Source organism: Poecile atricapillus, chromosome 1 (assembly GCF_030490865.1).
Source record: "Poecile atricapillus isolate bPoeAtr1 chromosome 1, bPoeAtr1.hap1, whole genome shotgun sequence".
NCBI classification, from domain to species: Eukaryota; Metazoa; Chordata; class Aves; order Passeriformes; family Paridae; genus Poecile; species Poecile atricapillus.
Genome location: NC_081249.1, coordinates 155,713,139 through 155,730,064, shown reverse-complemented (window position 1 = coordinate 155,730,064; position 16,926 = coordinate 155,713,139). Strand labels below are relative to the sequence as shown.

The 16,926-nt window shown below is 37.9% G+C and overlaps 1 protein-coding gene across 2 annotated transcripts in view; it reads right to left on the bottom strand.

Annotated features, from left to right (window-relative positions):
* Positions 1 to 16,926, bottom strand: part of NPAS3 (neuronal PAS domain protein 3) — a 587,887-nt gene that overhangs the window by 22,008 nt on the left and 548,953 nt on the right. For both annotated transcript variants that reach the window (XM_058829497.1, XM_058829498.1), the window contains 2 exons: positions 7,436 to 7,629; positions 2,111 to 2,217 (listed from right to left, as the gene is read on the bottom strand). In XM_058829497.1, coding sequence (XP_058685480.1) covers positions 2,111 to 2,217; positions 7,436 to 7,629 — 301 coding nt within the window. The remainder of the gene's footprint in view (positions 1 to 2,110; positions 2,218 to 7,435; positions 7,630 to 16,926) is intronic.

The window sequence follows — 16,926 nt, the reverse complement described above, 5'->3', positions numbered from 1 at the left end:
TAAAAAACACCCACAACCACTGTGAGGATAACCGACACTTTTTAAGGTAATTGGAACAAGTCACACAGAGAAGCTGTGAAGAATCTGAAGTTTTTCAACATCAACTAGACAAAGTGCTAAAAATTTTACTTTGAATTAGTATTGATCCTGTTTTGAGCATTAGGTGGAACTAGATGATATCCCAGCGTTCCTTCCAACCTAAATGATTCTATGACCATCTTGTTCCTATAAGGCAAGAAAACAAATACACATAAAAGATGTAACCAGCCCCATCTATTGAAAAAAAAAAAAACAACTAGCCTAGCAAGAATAATTATGCTATAGCCACGCAACCAGGTTTGTGAACCCTGCTATGCTGGATGTTGATAGTGAGAGAAATCCCTGTGTTTGTAAAGTTTGACTCCAACCAGCTAAACTGGACATACAGTGAGAGCAGGAACACAGTAAGCTGAAGTGATTTTCTAGAAATCATTCCTGTCTTCAGGGTCTCCTGAGTCTTAGTCCAGTGCTTATATACTGGACCATACTTCACTCATACTCTCTGCATAGATCTTGAATTTTTCTGAAGATGAATGTTTCATAAAACATATCCTATTTCAGAGAGAAGTGGTCATTCAGAAGATTAAGGTCTTTTTCAAATGGGATGTTCATCTATGCCAGGTGGTATGGTAAATCTGAGTCATAAATATCTTTTATTTCCTTGGTCAGATAGTGCAGTGAAAGTGCAACTTGTCATTTTTGACTTCCAGTTTCAAGAGCAAGAATCTGAATTTTCTCCTTCATTTCTCAGCAACTGATATATTCTCCTGGAATTAAATGCTTAAAATTCAAATGATACAAAATTACTTTGTTTATACCTTTGGATAGTTGACTCTATTTTTTTTCTTCAGAAATATATCTCACCTGTCTTATGACAAATACACTTTACATTCTAGAAACTTCTGAAATCTTTACACAGCCTAATACTGCTGATGGCTGCCTTATGTTGTCATAGAAGCTGTCCCTATTCTGCTTTCCGATCAGAGTTATCCTCCTATCTTCCCTTGCAGATCAAGCAAGGTAATTTAGAATGGAACATTTTTTTCTGCTTCTAGTGTAGTCATATGGTTTTGTAAAATCTAATTAAATGTGGCTGCATTTGGGCTGCTGCCCTTTCATTAGGAAATGCTAGTAGGACAAGATGCAGGGGGAGCAGAGTTATTCAGATTTGTGTCTCTGAATTTAAGAAGCAGTTCACAGATAGTCTTCTGCATTAAGAAAAACACCGAAGTCAATCATAAATGCAGTCAGTCACTGAAACTTCCAAAGAATTATCTGGCTACACTGCAGGCACAGATAAATTAGAGATTATGGGCATAAGTCTTTTTTCGCACAAGGGTAAATCAGGAGGCCCATCACTGAAGTCAACAGATCTCAACAAGAAAAGAATTAGGCCCTATGGCTTTTAATAAGAGGAATATAAAGAGTTTAATTACAAGGAATCAGGCTGATCCTCCCTTCCCCCATACACAGACATTACATATGGTTTCTGGTAAGGTTTGTCTCTTGCAACATTTTTGTACTTCTGTTATCCCAATCAGATACTACCAGTGTGCATATAACAGGGACTGAGATGCTGTAAGGACGGGGGCCATTTAGATATTAACAGATGGGCTGGTTAAAGCACTAGTAGAGCTGTAGCTCAGTTCTGTATGAAAAACCTGGTGAAACCCCAGTTATGATGCGGTTTTTGTCCTCCATGTTATGACTCAGAAAAATGCAAAATCCTCAAAGAGGAGTTCCTATTCTGTGCCAGGGAGGGAGTTTCTCATGTGAGCAATACTTCTTCAAGGATTAAAATAATGCATAGCATGTGTAAATTAACAGCTGCTGGAAATTCAAGTAATACAAATATAATGCTTTATTTCCACATATTTCAATGATCTTATATGTCTAGAAAAAGACTTGAAAATACATCACACAAAGAATGACATTTAAGCCATCCTCTATGAAAACCTCTGACAAAAAAAAAGCAGGTGCAAGTTGAAGATCTCAGTTGTGGAATATAAATAGTAGTTTAGGAGCAATCAGCTGTTGTACCAGATTATTTTGAAAAAATGGAAGTACTTACAGTCTAAGTGACTATGTCTAATGCCTTCCACATCTTCAGCATGAATGAAGTGGTAACATCTCTTTCCTACAATATCTACAGGGGTCAGATCCATGTAATCACTAATCCTAAAAAGGAAAAAGAACATACAGCCTATAATTCAAGAAAGAAAAGAACAAAAGAATTGTCAAATGACTCAGAAAGTGCAATCTGCTAAAAAGTTTTTTCAGCATTATATCATTTGAATGGAATATCTGTACAAATGAGACAAGGCCTTAGAGGAAAAAAAAAAGAAATAATTCTTTTTAAAGAAACCTGGAAATTATTTTATCCATTTAAGTAAGTGGAAAATTAAATTCTAGTGCATATTCTCCATGTAGCATAACACCAGGACAATATAATTCCATGAAATTGTAAAGCATTAGCTACAATCCAAAATCCTCATTAAAAGACTAAGATGATTCAAGGTTACATAATAAAGTAGAAACATGTTATGTTTATACCAAATGATTAGAGACACATTTCATTTCAACAGATTGGTCTTCTATTGGGTATATTCATGAAAAAGCTCTTCAACCATTTCTTGGCACCAAGTCCAAACTCGTATTTCAAGGGATATAATTTAAATGCTGAGACACACAGATGCCTCAGGGTGTTATCTTTTTTAGTCTAATTCATTTGGGAGCTCAGCTTTCACTCTGGACCCTTTCAACTGGGACTTTGTTGTTTATTGCACATAGAAACTTTAAAATCTATTCTGCAGACCTTTGTGCGCGTGTGTCTGTGCGTGTGTGTCTGTGTGTGTGTGTAAACTCGTATTGTGGAGAGTCAAGGTGTCAGCGTCCTTAAACACAGTACAGAAATTAAAAAGCAAATTAATGCCTTGCTCACACAAGCATTTGAAACTATGTCTGTTTTCTAGACCTAGAGTATTTCTTTTAGGGTTTGAAATAATCTGCAATGATTGTGGTGCATTCTATGATAAGATCAGGGAGAGCAAATCCCACCCTGCCAGCCTAGTAGAAAGGGGCAATCTCCAGGCAGGCCATTATCCTGTGGTCGTGTAAAACATATGCATGGGCTTGTGTTTGAGCAGATCAATGGTTCCACTGACTTACAGGACTGTTAACATGACTGAAATTTAAAGGTAGGCTTGTGGTCAGTGTTTTGCTGAATTTACTGAAATTGTGTTCATGTTTTAGGCTTGAGGCTTGCTACACACGACTTCTTTCTGTTTATCTGAAGGAACTACTGAAAACTACTGTCATGGACAACAAGCCAAACCTCTTCCATGTGCTTATTTCCTTTTGGGCACATATTAGCAGATGTTATATCACAGTCCACATTAAACTGGCTATTGTCTCTATCAAAATGGTCTCAAATAACAGTTAATTCTGAAAACATACAGATTGATCATGAATTCTAGAAGTCTTTTCATTTTGCTTTTAGTTATTTGTCACCCTCTGAGATGATTTTTCCTCTGCAGGTGCTTTTCTCACTCCACAGACTAATAAATCCTAGATTGTTTTAGATGGTGAATCTTAGATCACACAAATCCTACATTTGCAAAATAGACACAGATTAAAATACCATGTTTTAGGCAGATCTTGTCTCAGAGGGAAGCTTATGTCTGGCTAGTTTGTGCACTGAGTCCAGGGTTACGAAGGAGATCTCTTCATTCAGAGGAAAGTAACAAGATGCACCCAAAGACTTGAGTAATGGCACTCCTGCTCACTGCTGTTTCAAGCAGGCAGCCACTTGGAAAAGTAGGAGTACTATTGATCTCACCCCTGCTGATCCAATGGTCCACTGTGAGCATTCATTTCAGTTAAGTGGCATGGCTTCTGCTCCATGCTCCCTGCAGCTGCCAGTAACTCCCCATTGCTCCATAAATAGTGCTTACAGCTTGCCCAGCATGGATCCATTTTTCTCTGTTTTCATCAATGTTGTGCTTGCTTTACTGTGGCACCACACAGAATTTCGTAGCTGCCCGCAAGTGCCAGGAGTCAAGCCCATATATCCAGGGTGGGATACTTATCTCCTTTTCTATAATCCCAGAAGAGAGATCCCAACGTCCCTGACTCAGAGAGCAGCTTTGGCAAACACCCAGATAATTAATCTGACAGCTTCAATCAGCTGTTCCGTTAATTCCTTCCCATCTTCTAAGTTGTTTTTTTCCCCTCATTTCTCCAGTTTTTAAAGTCATATTCTGCATTGTAGCTGCTATGAAATCCAAGTTCTGTAGTCTTATTTCATTTTCCCTGACTGGAAATCCTGCTTCCTCAGTGAGATCACATTCACCTCCCAGCACTTACAGAAGTATTTCTACTACTTAAAATTACTTTTATAAACTATTTTAAACAGATTTTAAACAATGACACAGGGGCCTAAAGTGGAATTATTGTAGCATACATTCAAGTACCACCATATGCATTCTGCATTAGCATGAAATAAAATCAATCACAAACAAGGAAAAATCGCTTTATAATGTTGCCTTCAGCTTAAAAATTGGAAAATAATTATAAATCCAACACTTTCTTGCTGTCTTACCACAGTTTACCATGACTTCTCAGCCTTTCCTATGCGATTACCAATCAGTGCACCTCACCTGATGAATTTTACAGTTTTCAGTGATGTCTTTCTCAGGCATCTGAAAGTTTTATTGCTACATGAATATAAAGGGAAGGTTTTAGAAAAATGTTTAATTTAAAAAAACCCCACATATACAATTTAGGGCTCATAAAAATGCCAAACACAGCAGAGAAAGAATAAATCTTCCTAATTTGGCCTAAAAGTTCATATCATACTTGACCTGATGGAACAGTTCATTTTTTCATATCTGTTTGATCCCTGGCTTTTTTTATGGAGGTTGCCAATAAAGGTAGCAGTAAGTGCAGGTGATTTTGTTAGAAGGGGATCTGTTAATTAGGAACTGGATAGATACCAGCAACTCATTTCACAGAAGCCTTTGAAAAACTCTGCAGTGGTAACAGCTTTCCATTACTACCTAGGTAGGTCACAGTGAAATCAAAAAAGGGAAAAGTTTTGTTCTAGATCCTATTCCTAATCCCCAGAGCTCTTTTGCCAGCTGCCAGATTACACAGCATCTGAATACCCACTGGGTAGAGTCTCAGGCAAAAAGCCCAAACTTTAATGACATTGTCCACTTTTTCTGTGACCCTGTGCAAGCAACTTTCCATGAAGCAATTTTTCCAAGCTTAAAAATGAGAATAATATATTCACTTTTAGATAATGCTTTGGAAGTGTAGATGAAGTGTTCTGTCTAACAGTCAAGTAATATTATTTAAAAAAGTATTGCAGCAGTGCAGCAATGTGGCAGCAAAGACAACCCCATAATTGAAATCCAGGATTATTTTAAGTTGTTTAAGATCCTGATTCAACAAAACAGTTGAGTTTATCCTTTTTAATAAAAGTTTATATTGATGTGCTATCCTGATCATAGGGATTCCACTATAATTGAGCAATTATGATTGCTCATATCAGAGAGCTTCCACTCAATTTATAATATGCCATGGTTGCTGTCACAGGAAAAGCTTGCAGTAGTCACCTTGTTTCTTCCAGTTTTTGATGATAAGTCCCCTCACAAAATTTCTTTTGGCTGCATTACTTTCCTTCTTCCTTTCCAACCTTTTCCCCATACCTCAGACTTCCACAAATGGACACAAATTCTTTACTTGCAATTTCCTTCTCAGATATTTCCACTCTGCTCTAAATACGCATTCCCTGTATTATATTTTTATTTTTCAGGACTGAGGTCTTAACGGTTTTGATCAGCCCCTCTGCTTCCCACACCCCACACACAGCCCAGACCCCCATGGCAGCCCCTGCAGTGCCCAGCTCCCCACAGCCCTGCCTGACATTGGCCCTCCTGACCCGACCCCAGCCCACCAAGCCTGTGCTCAAGGAGATGTCAGGGGCTGGAGCTGCCCCTGTGTCCCCTCAGCTGCCCCTGTGTCCCCTCAGCTGCCCCTGTGTCCCCTCAGCTGCCCCTGTGCCCCTCAGCTGCCTCTGTGTCCCTACAGCTGCCCCTGTGTCCCCTCAGCTGCCCCTGTGTCCCCTCAGCTGCCCCTGTGCCCCTCAGCTGCCTCTGTGTCCCTACAGCTGCCCCTGCATCCCCTCAGCTGCCCCTGTGTCCCCTCAGCTGCCCCTGTGTCCCCTCAGCTGCCCCTGCATCCCCTCAGCTGCCCCTGTGTCCCCTCAGATGCCCCTGTGTCCCCTCAGTTGCCCCTGTGTCCCCTCAGCTGCCCCTGTGTCCCCCTCAGCTGCCCCTGTGTCCCCTCAGCTGCCCCTGCGTCCCCTCAGCTGCCCCTGTGTCCCCTCAGCTGCCCCTGTGCCCCCCTCAGCTGCCCCTGTGTCCCCTCAGCTGCCCCTGTGTCCCCTCAGCTGCCCCTGTGCCCCCCTCAGCTGCCCCTGTGTCCCCCCTCAGCTGCCCCTGTGTCCCCTCAGCTGCCCCTGCGTCCCCTCAGCTGCCCCTGTGTCCCTACAGCTGCCCCTGTGTCCCCCTCAGCTGCCCCTGTGTCCCCTCAGCTGCCCCTGTGTCCCCTCAGCTGCCCAGCTCCCTCTGAGGTGCTGGGACAGGCCCTGGCTGCCATGCCCTGCCCTCAGAGGTCACCAGGCAGAGCCCCCGGTGCTACAGGCACCCAGCCCCCAGGGAACAGGCAGCTGAATTCAAATCCTCTCTTTCACCTGCTGAGATCACTCGTCACTATCACTCAGAACATAGCCCCCCCCAGCCAACTCGTCATCACCTGTTCCCATTTCACTGCTGTCTTTCCCACTATACCCTTAACCAATTTTATTCTACAGTTTTCCCACCTCTAACTGCAACAGATCCCACCTCTCTAGCCTACTATCTAGGCCATCTGTGCTTCTGTTCCATTAAACTCTGAGCATGAGAGCTGTAATCTGCAAATTAGTTCAAAAATGGAAAACTTTAAAACTTCAGACAGAAAAGCTTGTGGAGGGGAGGATGGAGGAGCATAAGGACAGGCATACAGGTCAGACCAACGTCTGTCTAGTCCCAAATCTTGCCTCTGAGAGGGACGGTGAAAGATTGTAAAAAAGCAGAGAAAGCTTAGAGGAATATTTCCTGGTGTATCTTCCCCTATTCCAGAAGACACCCTGCAAATTACAGTTTTAAATCTACTTTTATCTTCAAAGTATGTAATGAAAATGAAGGTAGTGATGATGAGAGTGAGTTCAATGCTCTCCTACAACACCAAGATGACACTGCAAGAGTCAAAAATGTCAAAACTTCTTTCCAAGCCCATGGAACAAAGAATATGCGCAACTGAAACAAAGAAGTAAAGGATCTAAAGGCTGTACCTATTTTCACAGTAAATGATATTGAGGTCCATATTCACACGAGTGACAAACATGTGGCAGTCAATCCTGACTTCATTAATTGTAGGAGGTGGCAAAGCATGAGCAACGACAACAAGTCCCATGATTTGGCTGGGTACTGTCCGTCCGTGTGACAGTGATACTCTCAGACGTAACCGGCCTGTTATATGAATCACCTGGAAAATAAAAACAATAAAAAATACCCAGTGAATTCTGAATGCAATTGCGACATCAGTTTCTTTTAAAGGATAGCTTTACTGCTCCCTACAGATCACTTAACACTGCCTAAAATTGTACTAAGTAACTGCCAGTATCATTGTTAAACTTATTAATATTGGCTGTCAACATGCCCTATATGTCCTCATGGCGAAAAGAACATAACAGGCAAATGCTTCACATTCATCAAATAAAAACCTAAGAACTGCTGCAGTTTTGATTTTTGCTGTGGTGGTTGTTATACAAAGAAAGAAGACAACAACAATGAATTAGAAATTCAACAAAAGAGGGAGTGGGATAAAACTGAAATAATGAAGCTGGAAATTAATAATGTAACCATTTTATAATATTTGGAAATTGAATATGACACAAGAAAGACCAGCAGTTTTGAAACATAATGGAATTAATTGAGTTGGTAGTCAGCTACATCATGGAGATACTGTTCACTGCCTTGAATTTCTTCTTTGTGGTTGGCAATTTGAGAAGCAACAGCCTATAGGTGATCTATGAGCTCAGGTGCAGGATGGCCTTCCTGCATCCATGGTAAAGCATTTAAAGAGTTGGTAGACACGCAATGCCTTTGCCTAGTGCATGTCAGAGAGCTCTGGGGGTGGTGACTTTCTTCCATATGCACAAGAGAATACCAGGAGGTGCTCAGATCCAACAGCATCCCTAAGAACTGCATCCACCTTCTAAGAATGCTGCCTGAAATAGAGTGAACTGAAACTCTGGAAAAGAATAATTCACCCCTTCCAGTTTCACTCCTTCAGGAGTTCTGCATATAAATAAAGGGGTTGTTTTATCCAGTAAAAGAAAATAAATACAACATATTGAAATGAAAATGTGAACTGCAGTTCCTGTACACATGGGTAAGACAGGCACAAGAATTGGCAGTTGCAGGCTGCCACAGATCTTCATCCTCAGAATGTGTTTACAACATCATCATTAAAAGAACACTTTGAGGAGATGAGGGCCCCTTTCTCTGTTATCCCAGACCCCCTACCCAGGTCGACAGAGAAATTGGTCGATACCTGTGTCAGAGGAGCAGCTGACAAAAATGGGGTAATAAGTGCACTGATGCTCATCTCACAAAGACAGAAGACAAACTCTTAACTTCTGAGATTGATAATAGAAAGTGAGAGAGAAGAAAATTTGTTATTTTTAAGACAGAAAATCACAAAGAGCATCCAGACTAAAACCTAATTCATGCTAGTAGATCTGTGATGTAAGAATTGAAATTTGTCTCTTTTTTTTAACCTAATCATTGAAACATCTTATTTCACCACTATTTCACATTTCAAGCCTAGCCAGTGTGGTAGGATGAGGAAATCTGAATGAGAAAAGTGATTAGCTGCTGTGTATGGCCATTTAAGTTACAGGTTTCTGACCACCCATTTTTAAAGTAACTATGGCCTAAACTCACACTTCATGCACCTTTCAAGGGCAAATTATTCTATGAATATTTGAAAAAGCTCCTGGAGGCAAAGATGCAAAAACAGCATTTCAAACTCACTTTAATTATTTCTTTTTCTTAAAACCTCATTAACTAATGAAGAAATAGCTAAAAGAAATAGGATTAACTTCACAGGAGGGGCAGTAATAGTATATTTTGCTCCTTCGAGCTAGGCTTGCATGTACATCTGCTTTTTATCATTATCTGTTTCTTTTTATCATGCAGTTTCAGCTTACTGCAAAACTTAAATCTGTAAATGCTTGGAAAAATGCTGATGGATAACTGGTAAAAATGTGAAAATTTATCTTATACTGAACGTGCTATGCAAAAGTATCATTTTTCTGTTGTTTTTTCATGAATCCTTATGCTAATATGTTTGAAGTTGGCATGAACACTTCAGGGAATTTTTAAGCTATATCATATATATATATCTTTGTATTTTTCTAAACCTTCGTGTCATTTGCAGCTAAATATCAACATGATATGTTTTTGAACAACTCTCTATTCAGGCAGTACCTCACTTTTTTTCTGATTCTTCATCTGAAATACACTTCAGATGTAGCACTACCCAAGAGACAGGTCCAAACCTGCTAGAACCACCTTATATTAACATTGTTGAATTTCAAGAGGATTTGCTTCCAGATTCAAATTATTTAGCTTGTTCCTAATTCTACCACAGATCAAAACATGTACTGAATTCCCATAAGAAGTCAAATTTTAGGGGTCAGCACTCAATTGCATTCTGATTCTGTACACTGGGAAATGTATAGCAAACTACCCATCAGTTCCAGTGCCCGTGTGCCTCCAAAGAAACTGTATTTCCATGCCTGAAATCCCTTTCTATGACAACATTAGTCAAATGCACCAAATGGGAAAATCTAATTGGTAGTAAAAAACAACTCTAACTGTCATGACCTTGTCTATATTGTGAGTATTGCCACTTTTAACACTGGTTCATTTAAACTGGGATTAGGGGTGATAGGAATTATAGGGTCAATTATCTCCCGTAGCTAAAATTAATCTCTTTATAATTCAACCCCACAGCACTAGTCTATCATATCCTAAAGCAGTATTATGACTTTAATGAAGCTATATTGCAACAATAAACTGTTTTATGAAGGACAATACTTGGCTCCAGATGTAAATATTTAATAAAAAATTGCTAGGAATATACGAAAATCAAAAGTAGATGCAGCTCTTCTGTGCCATTTTCTTTATAAATGCTTCCTTCTGAAAAGTTAGTACGAATCAATCTTTAAACTCTATCTTCTTTCTAATGATGCCATATGAATAGACAGGCACATTTAGATGTCACAAGAAGAGAAGACAGTGATACTGTGTTCTATCTATTACCAAAAGGTGGGTGAATGCTATACTCCTGATCACAGGATCATCAGAAACTGTATGTCAGGAGCTCTACAGATTCCCCCACCATTTCTTCCCAAATTAAATTAATTAATCATCTACTTCCTAAATGAAATTAATAACAAGACACCTTTTTTATTTTGGTGGGAGCTGAACTGGGTTAACTGTCCAGAGACTTCTTTTCTTACAAACTATTTATTAGTAGGTGTAACTATGATCCTATGATTCATCCTACAGAAGCACAGGGAAAGCTTATGGTTGAAATAAACCATGTAAGCTGATCAAGACTACAATTTTGCTTGGGCCATCCTGATCTATATTACTGCTTGTAGTATAATCTTGGATAGGCAGGTGGGTGAAGAAAAAAATATTTTGCAAAAACAAAACTTTTAACACTGGGAAATGAAAATAACATATATACTGTAAAGATGTAATGCTGAAGCAAAACAAACACTATAAAAATCTTCTGCTTAATTGCTTTGTTTAAAACAAAAAATCTAAATTGGAAAAGAAAATGATTTGGCTTTTATTTTTAGCTGATTAGAAAATGGATTTGCAAAATATTGTAAGTACATGTAAACACATGAGTTTATGAGTGTGGGAGTGTTAACAAGCCACACTGGTTGGACAAATATATACTTCTTTTTCCTGCCATATGCTCTCTTTAATCATCTGTTAGCGATATGCACTTAGATGTGCTCTACTAATGTCTACTCATTATAAACAAGCACATCACAAAGACCTTGATAAAACCTTCCCTCTGTCAATACTTAAGGAAAGTAAAGACCAGTGATCGAAAACCACATCTGGAACCTGCTCATCATCCTTTACAGCTAAATCTCATCTCTGAAGATGGAAATACTTTCTTTGTCAAAAGATATCTTTAAATATTACATCCATTTTTTTCACATTCATGTGATGTCAGAGTAAGGACATCCATTACCAGAGGCTATAAAAACCTGCAAGCATGAAAAATCTGTGAATTTCACCTTTCAGATGTCTCTGTGTGATTCAAAACTTAAACTTCAATTTGAAACAAATTTCTAAACTACTTCTTTTGTTGTCTGTGTAAATGACTATGCCAATTTATTGTGTGTGTAAAACCATAGCACTGGCAGAAGTTGCCCCTCCAGCTAATTTAATGAGACATTACATTTGAAGTCTTAAAATTATTGCTTAGAATAAATTTTTTTAGAAAAGTTACATACAAAAACGTCCAAATGTATTTAGTGTATGCATCTAGGCATTTGTTTGGCTATTTTATAAACTACTCATACACACAGTTATCCCCCTTTACAGAAACAACTATTTCTGAAGGATACACACACACACACACACAAACAAACACACTCATATATGTATTTGTTTTGGTCTCTCAAAGATCTTATTTTATACTTCCAAAATCAACACCTAAATCTTTACAACACAATCAATTTAAACTGATGAAACTGGCCAAAGAGATATCTTACAGACTATACCTATATTCTCTCATTTTTCTTTTAAAGAGTTGTGTGCTCCTTCACTCACTGATACACATAAACACATCTCAAAAACTGTGACACCAGTGAGACAAATGTTTTAACATCCTGCAAGGTAATGAGTTCCTACATAGTTTCAGGTGATTTCTAAAGTAAGAGTGAACATTTGGAAGAAGACTTCCATCTGGACTGTTAAGAGAAAACAGAGTCCAGTGTCACATTGGGAATTTACACAACGACATCTGAAAGTTTCTCCTTTTCTGACATAAAAATAAAACCATGTCTATCAACCTAAACTTCAGTATAGGTTTCTTTATTTACCACACTTCTCTTCTTTCCTGCCCATGTCATGTTGTAATCACTAGAACATTTCTACTCATTTATGTCTTCTCATGGTCAGAAATTGTTTGTTTCTGTGGTTCCACAGCCCCATCCTCATTGAGATCAAAGCCTGCTCTCCCAGTCTTCATGAAAGCTTTGGGAGAAGACATCATTGGCTTATACTTATCATTCAGCAGTAGCTGGGACCTGAGAGAAACACCTGTTTTTTCAATTCCTGTAATACTTTCATACCCCTTTTTCAGACTTGCTGCATTTCTATAAATGCTACAGTGTTACTAACAGGAGATCCCACGGAGCATGACATTTTGGTGTTGAAAAGGAATGAGCCACTACAACTGTGATATGTTGGATCATCCCACATGCGCAGCAAGTCTGAGATTCCCAAATGCATCCAGCTGCTGTGCATAGGCCAATCCATTCTCTATCACGTACACTTAGCTTAACACACAGAGGACACACCGAGCTTGCCATGTGCACTTTATATGATGGGTTTCATCCATCACGTAAAGTTTGTAGATGTATGTTCCTGGTGAATCAATGTTAGATTTGTTATCTCTTTCAATCTATGAAATAACCATTTTATCATTTCCCCTAGTTAGCATCAGCCATCTCCAACTTCATAAGCATCATCTATCTTTTCTCTTGGACAGCATAACCAAATAATGTGTCTACTTACGGTAATTGTTCTCAACACTTATTTGATTCAAAAATCTGTTACTTCAGAAAAAAAAGTGCTTGTATGCTGAAAACCCTGTATATCTGGGGTCTTTTTTTAAAAGACTACAGTAGTCCATCTAATAAAGAATATCGCATCTACACACCAACCTTGTCTTACTGTATCAAGTCTGACCCAGAACAAAGAAAAGTAGTATTTAGTGCAGCTGTCACCGATACATTCAGAACCATGGTGGATGAAAATAAGACAAGGCAATAGTCTATGATTCCTTAGAAACAGTTTTTCAGTCAGTCTTGATTGAGTCAGGCAATGAATGCTGTGTGAAACCACTGTTCAGAGTTGTGGTCTTGAGCACCCATTCAAAGAATATGAGTCTGATTTCAAGGAGGGGGAACATTATTCCTAACACATACAAGGTCAATAGCCTCTTTTCCATCTACAAGTACATTTCAAATCCCTTCAAATACACCTGCAAAAGACAGTCTGAAAATGGAAATGGTATTTACATTTAAACAGCATATTTGGTCTCGGGACGTATTTTATTGTTAAAAAGTCAATACTAGTTTTTTGGAGACACTTAAAGCTTTTCCCATCTTTCCTCTGTTATCACTCTCTCAAATAATAAGATTCAAAAGCTATTCTACCGCTTAAAATAGTCACAGGCAGAATTTAGGCTAATCCTAAGGGTTTTAAAAAAAGTATCCTTATGAGACCTCAAACTTATTGGTGCATAAAGACAAGCATCATGTGAGAAACAGCCCAATGTGGTAGGCTCAGTTCAAAGCACTTGCTCAATCCCTAAAATGACCTGAGTAGAATATTATTGATTGCATATGGGGAATGTTGAGATCAGCAGCAAGCACAATAGCCACAGTTCACTTTCATTCAAGTACACTACAGGGAACAGATCTCTTCTGTGTTAAAGTCACTGTTTTGAGCACACATGCAACAAACTGCTTGTTCCTCAAACTCAGGATGCAGAAGGTTTATCTCCCACTTACCTTTGTGTAGACAACAAACTAAAGAGAAGGGAATGGGGACAGGGTTCTAACTCTTCAGAAAAGAGTGAAGGTAAAACAAGAACGTGAGATTGCCTAAGGTGCATTGACTAGGCTAGGGCTACCTTAAGAATACTCTTAAGAATACTCTGAGAGTAATGGAGACTGTGGTATGATAAACAATTCCTAAAGCTGCCATTAAAAAAACAACAAAGAAAAGCATTTTCAAGAGTGCATAGATGTTTTTCAAGAGTTATCAAATCTTAACAGGCTGAGAAATGAACAGCAGATCAGAGGTTTCTCAAGTATTTATAGATCCTTTATTTTTATTGTAGATATATTTATTATTTATTACATATATCATATATCTTTATTATTATTTATTATTTTATTTTATCCTAAATTTATGGCTTTTTCTTTTTGTTACATGACACATTAACTTTTTTTTTTATTTTATTTGGGATACTAGATGAGCAGTTACTCTTCAGTATAGCATAGCACAGTGTTCTGTGCATGGGCACATATCTATCTTTATTGCCATGATGGCTCTCATGTCAGAATTCTGAGGTCCAGTCTTGCACCGGTATACACTGAAGTAGTGAAAAGTTGCATGATCAAGTCTGTCCTTTCAAAAGCACATTTGTATTGTAAAATATGTTAATGATAGGACATCCTATCCTGTGTTGTGATTTTTCATTAATTGCAGTGGATTAGAAAGCTGCTTATCTCTAAACAAAAGATGTAGAGATGACACTCCTGAAAAACAGCTTTATAATACAAACTCAAGAAATACTGTGTTGAGTCATTGCACATTATAATTTTTCAGTTATTTTGCTTTATGTAACTGCAAAAATTTCCATTTTCATAATCAGCCCTTGCAATATGAACTCCAAACTTTCCACTTTTAAAAAGCATCCATTAAATATATTCAGTATTAGTAATTTAAATTATTATGTTTTATTTAAATACCTTTGAACCTTTAATAGATGTCTTATTAACAACTCTATCAACACTGTATTGTCTTTTTATAATGCAAAACTTAAAAGCATTTGAAGATCAACATTAAAAAAAAATGGAAGAAAAAGAAACTAAATGAAATCAACACACAGCAACCTGAAAAAGTAGCCATAAAAATTGGGTTTATAACTGAATACTTTTTGAAGTAATTGGCACAAAGACTGTTCTAGTGCAGATTGCTGCAAGAGCGCTCTTGGCAAGAACATCATAAGCACTAGCAAAACTTTAATATACTCAAACAGCCAAATACAAACTGACACCAGGAACCCATGTGTGGCAACAAACAGAAAAAAAATAGAGTATCTCAATTTAATACAAACCTACGTACAAAGGGATCAATTTTTACAATTCGTGGTTTAGCATACAATACAGCTGTCCTCAGAGTGAATATAGAGTAGCTATACATAAGAAATTAGAATTATCAATTCGGGGGAATTTCTCAAGAGTCCTTTTGATATGTAATACAGCAAATATAATGACTTAGAAACCAGACATCAATGCATTAAATGAGATCAGGTTGAGATCTATTTAGAAGAGACAGGTTTAAGCTGGAAAAAGAATCTCTTTGATATGACCTCCAGAGCAGACCATTTGCAGAAGGATTCGAGATGAGCAGATTTACCCTTGCATATCTGTTTGCTTCACACATGCTTTAAAATATAAACTCTAAATTTTTTAATATTGAGTTATTGCAGAATTAAGTCTATGTAGTAAAAAAGATTAAGAACCTGGGATTTTCTTGCACTTCCTGCAAATGTTATAATGGATTTTGTTGAACTCAGATGAATAAATGAAACATAGATTATTTAAAGTGTAGCTAACATAATTAAATTATTTATAAATTATTTCTTATAGAATTTGGCTACTGCTGGTCAAGGCAGGAATCTGACATATCTCAGAATCCCAAAGTTGTGGTCAATACTTATTTAACCCTGAAATTCAAAAGATCAGTTCACTTTAACAGATTTGCCACTTCAAATCCCTTGGTGTTCAAATATGTTGCATTCTTTTTCCTTCATGGAATGTTTGAAGTTCCCTTTAAAAATAATGCCTTGAGGACATTTTTTCCTTAATACTATTTAAAAAAAGTTGAAAGCATTTAGCTATTGAAGTGTGCAGGGTACCAAAAAGGAATAGTTGTCCCTGCCCATGAGCAAACTCTCTTGAAATTCACTGTTCCAGAATTCTGGTGCTTTTGCCAGCAGTGAAATTTAAACCTAAGAAAGGACTTTTGTTGCATCAGTTCCAATGCAGTTTATCAGAATATTGGGAAATGGTGGAAAATGGCTGCATCATTCTGCAACAGAAAGGATGAAAAGGTTGTTTAAAAAAGTTGGTTTCAGCTCTGTATGTCAGGGCGACCAAATATTGTTGCACTAAAGACAACTAATAATAAGTATACTTCAGATGTAGTTTCTTTATTTCGTACTTTGCAGAGAGAAATAAAGAGGTTCTTTTAGGCTTTTTTTCCTACTGTTTTGTTTGATGTAGTTCTTAGCAGTCTAACAATTACCTTAGGTGATTCTCTGCAAGGACTTGATAAGTGAGAAAGGACTAGATAAAACAAAATATCTGATATTAATGTATTTTCCCACATACAGAGAAAAAGATACAGAAAATGCTGTTGTCTGTAAAGACAGAAATGGATTCTCCAAGTAAACCTTAATTAAGACAGGAATGTTTATGTTCTGGTTGAGCTCTCCACCTGGTTGCAGCCCCAGAACTCATTCTGAAGTTAGTAAAAAAAAAAAAAAAAAAAAAAAAAATACAATTACATTGACTTTTCCTAATTTTGTGGCTAAATGGGTAGAAAGATCTGAGTTTTGCACATAGTAAGGCAGGGACACACAATGGAGAAGGCTGAGGATATTATCCGAATGTCATTAATACTAAGGTTCCTCTGCTTATGCTAATGGTGTTTGGTGTAT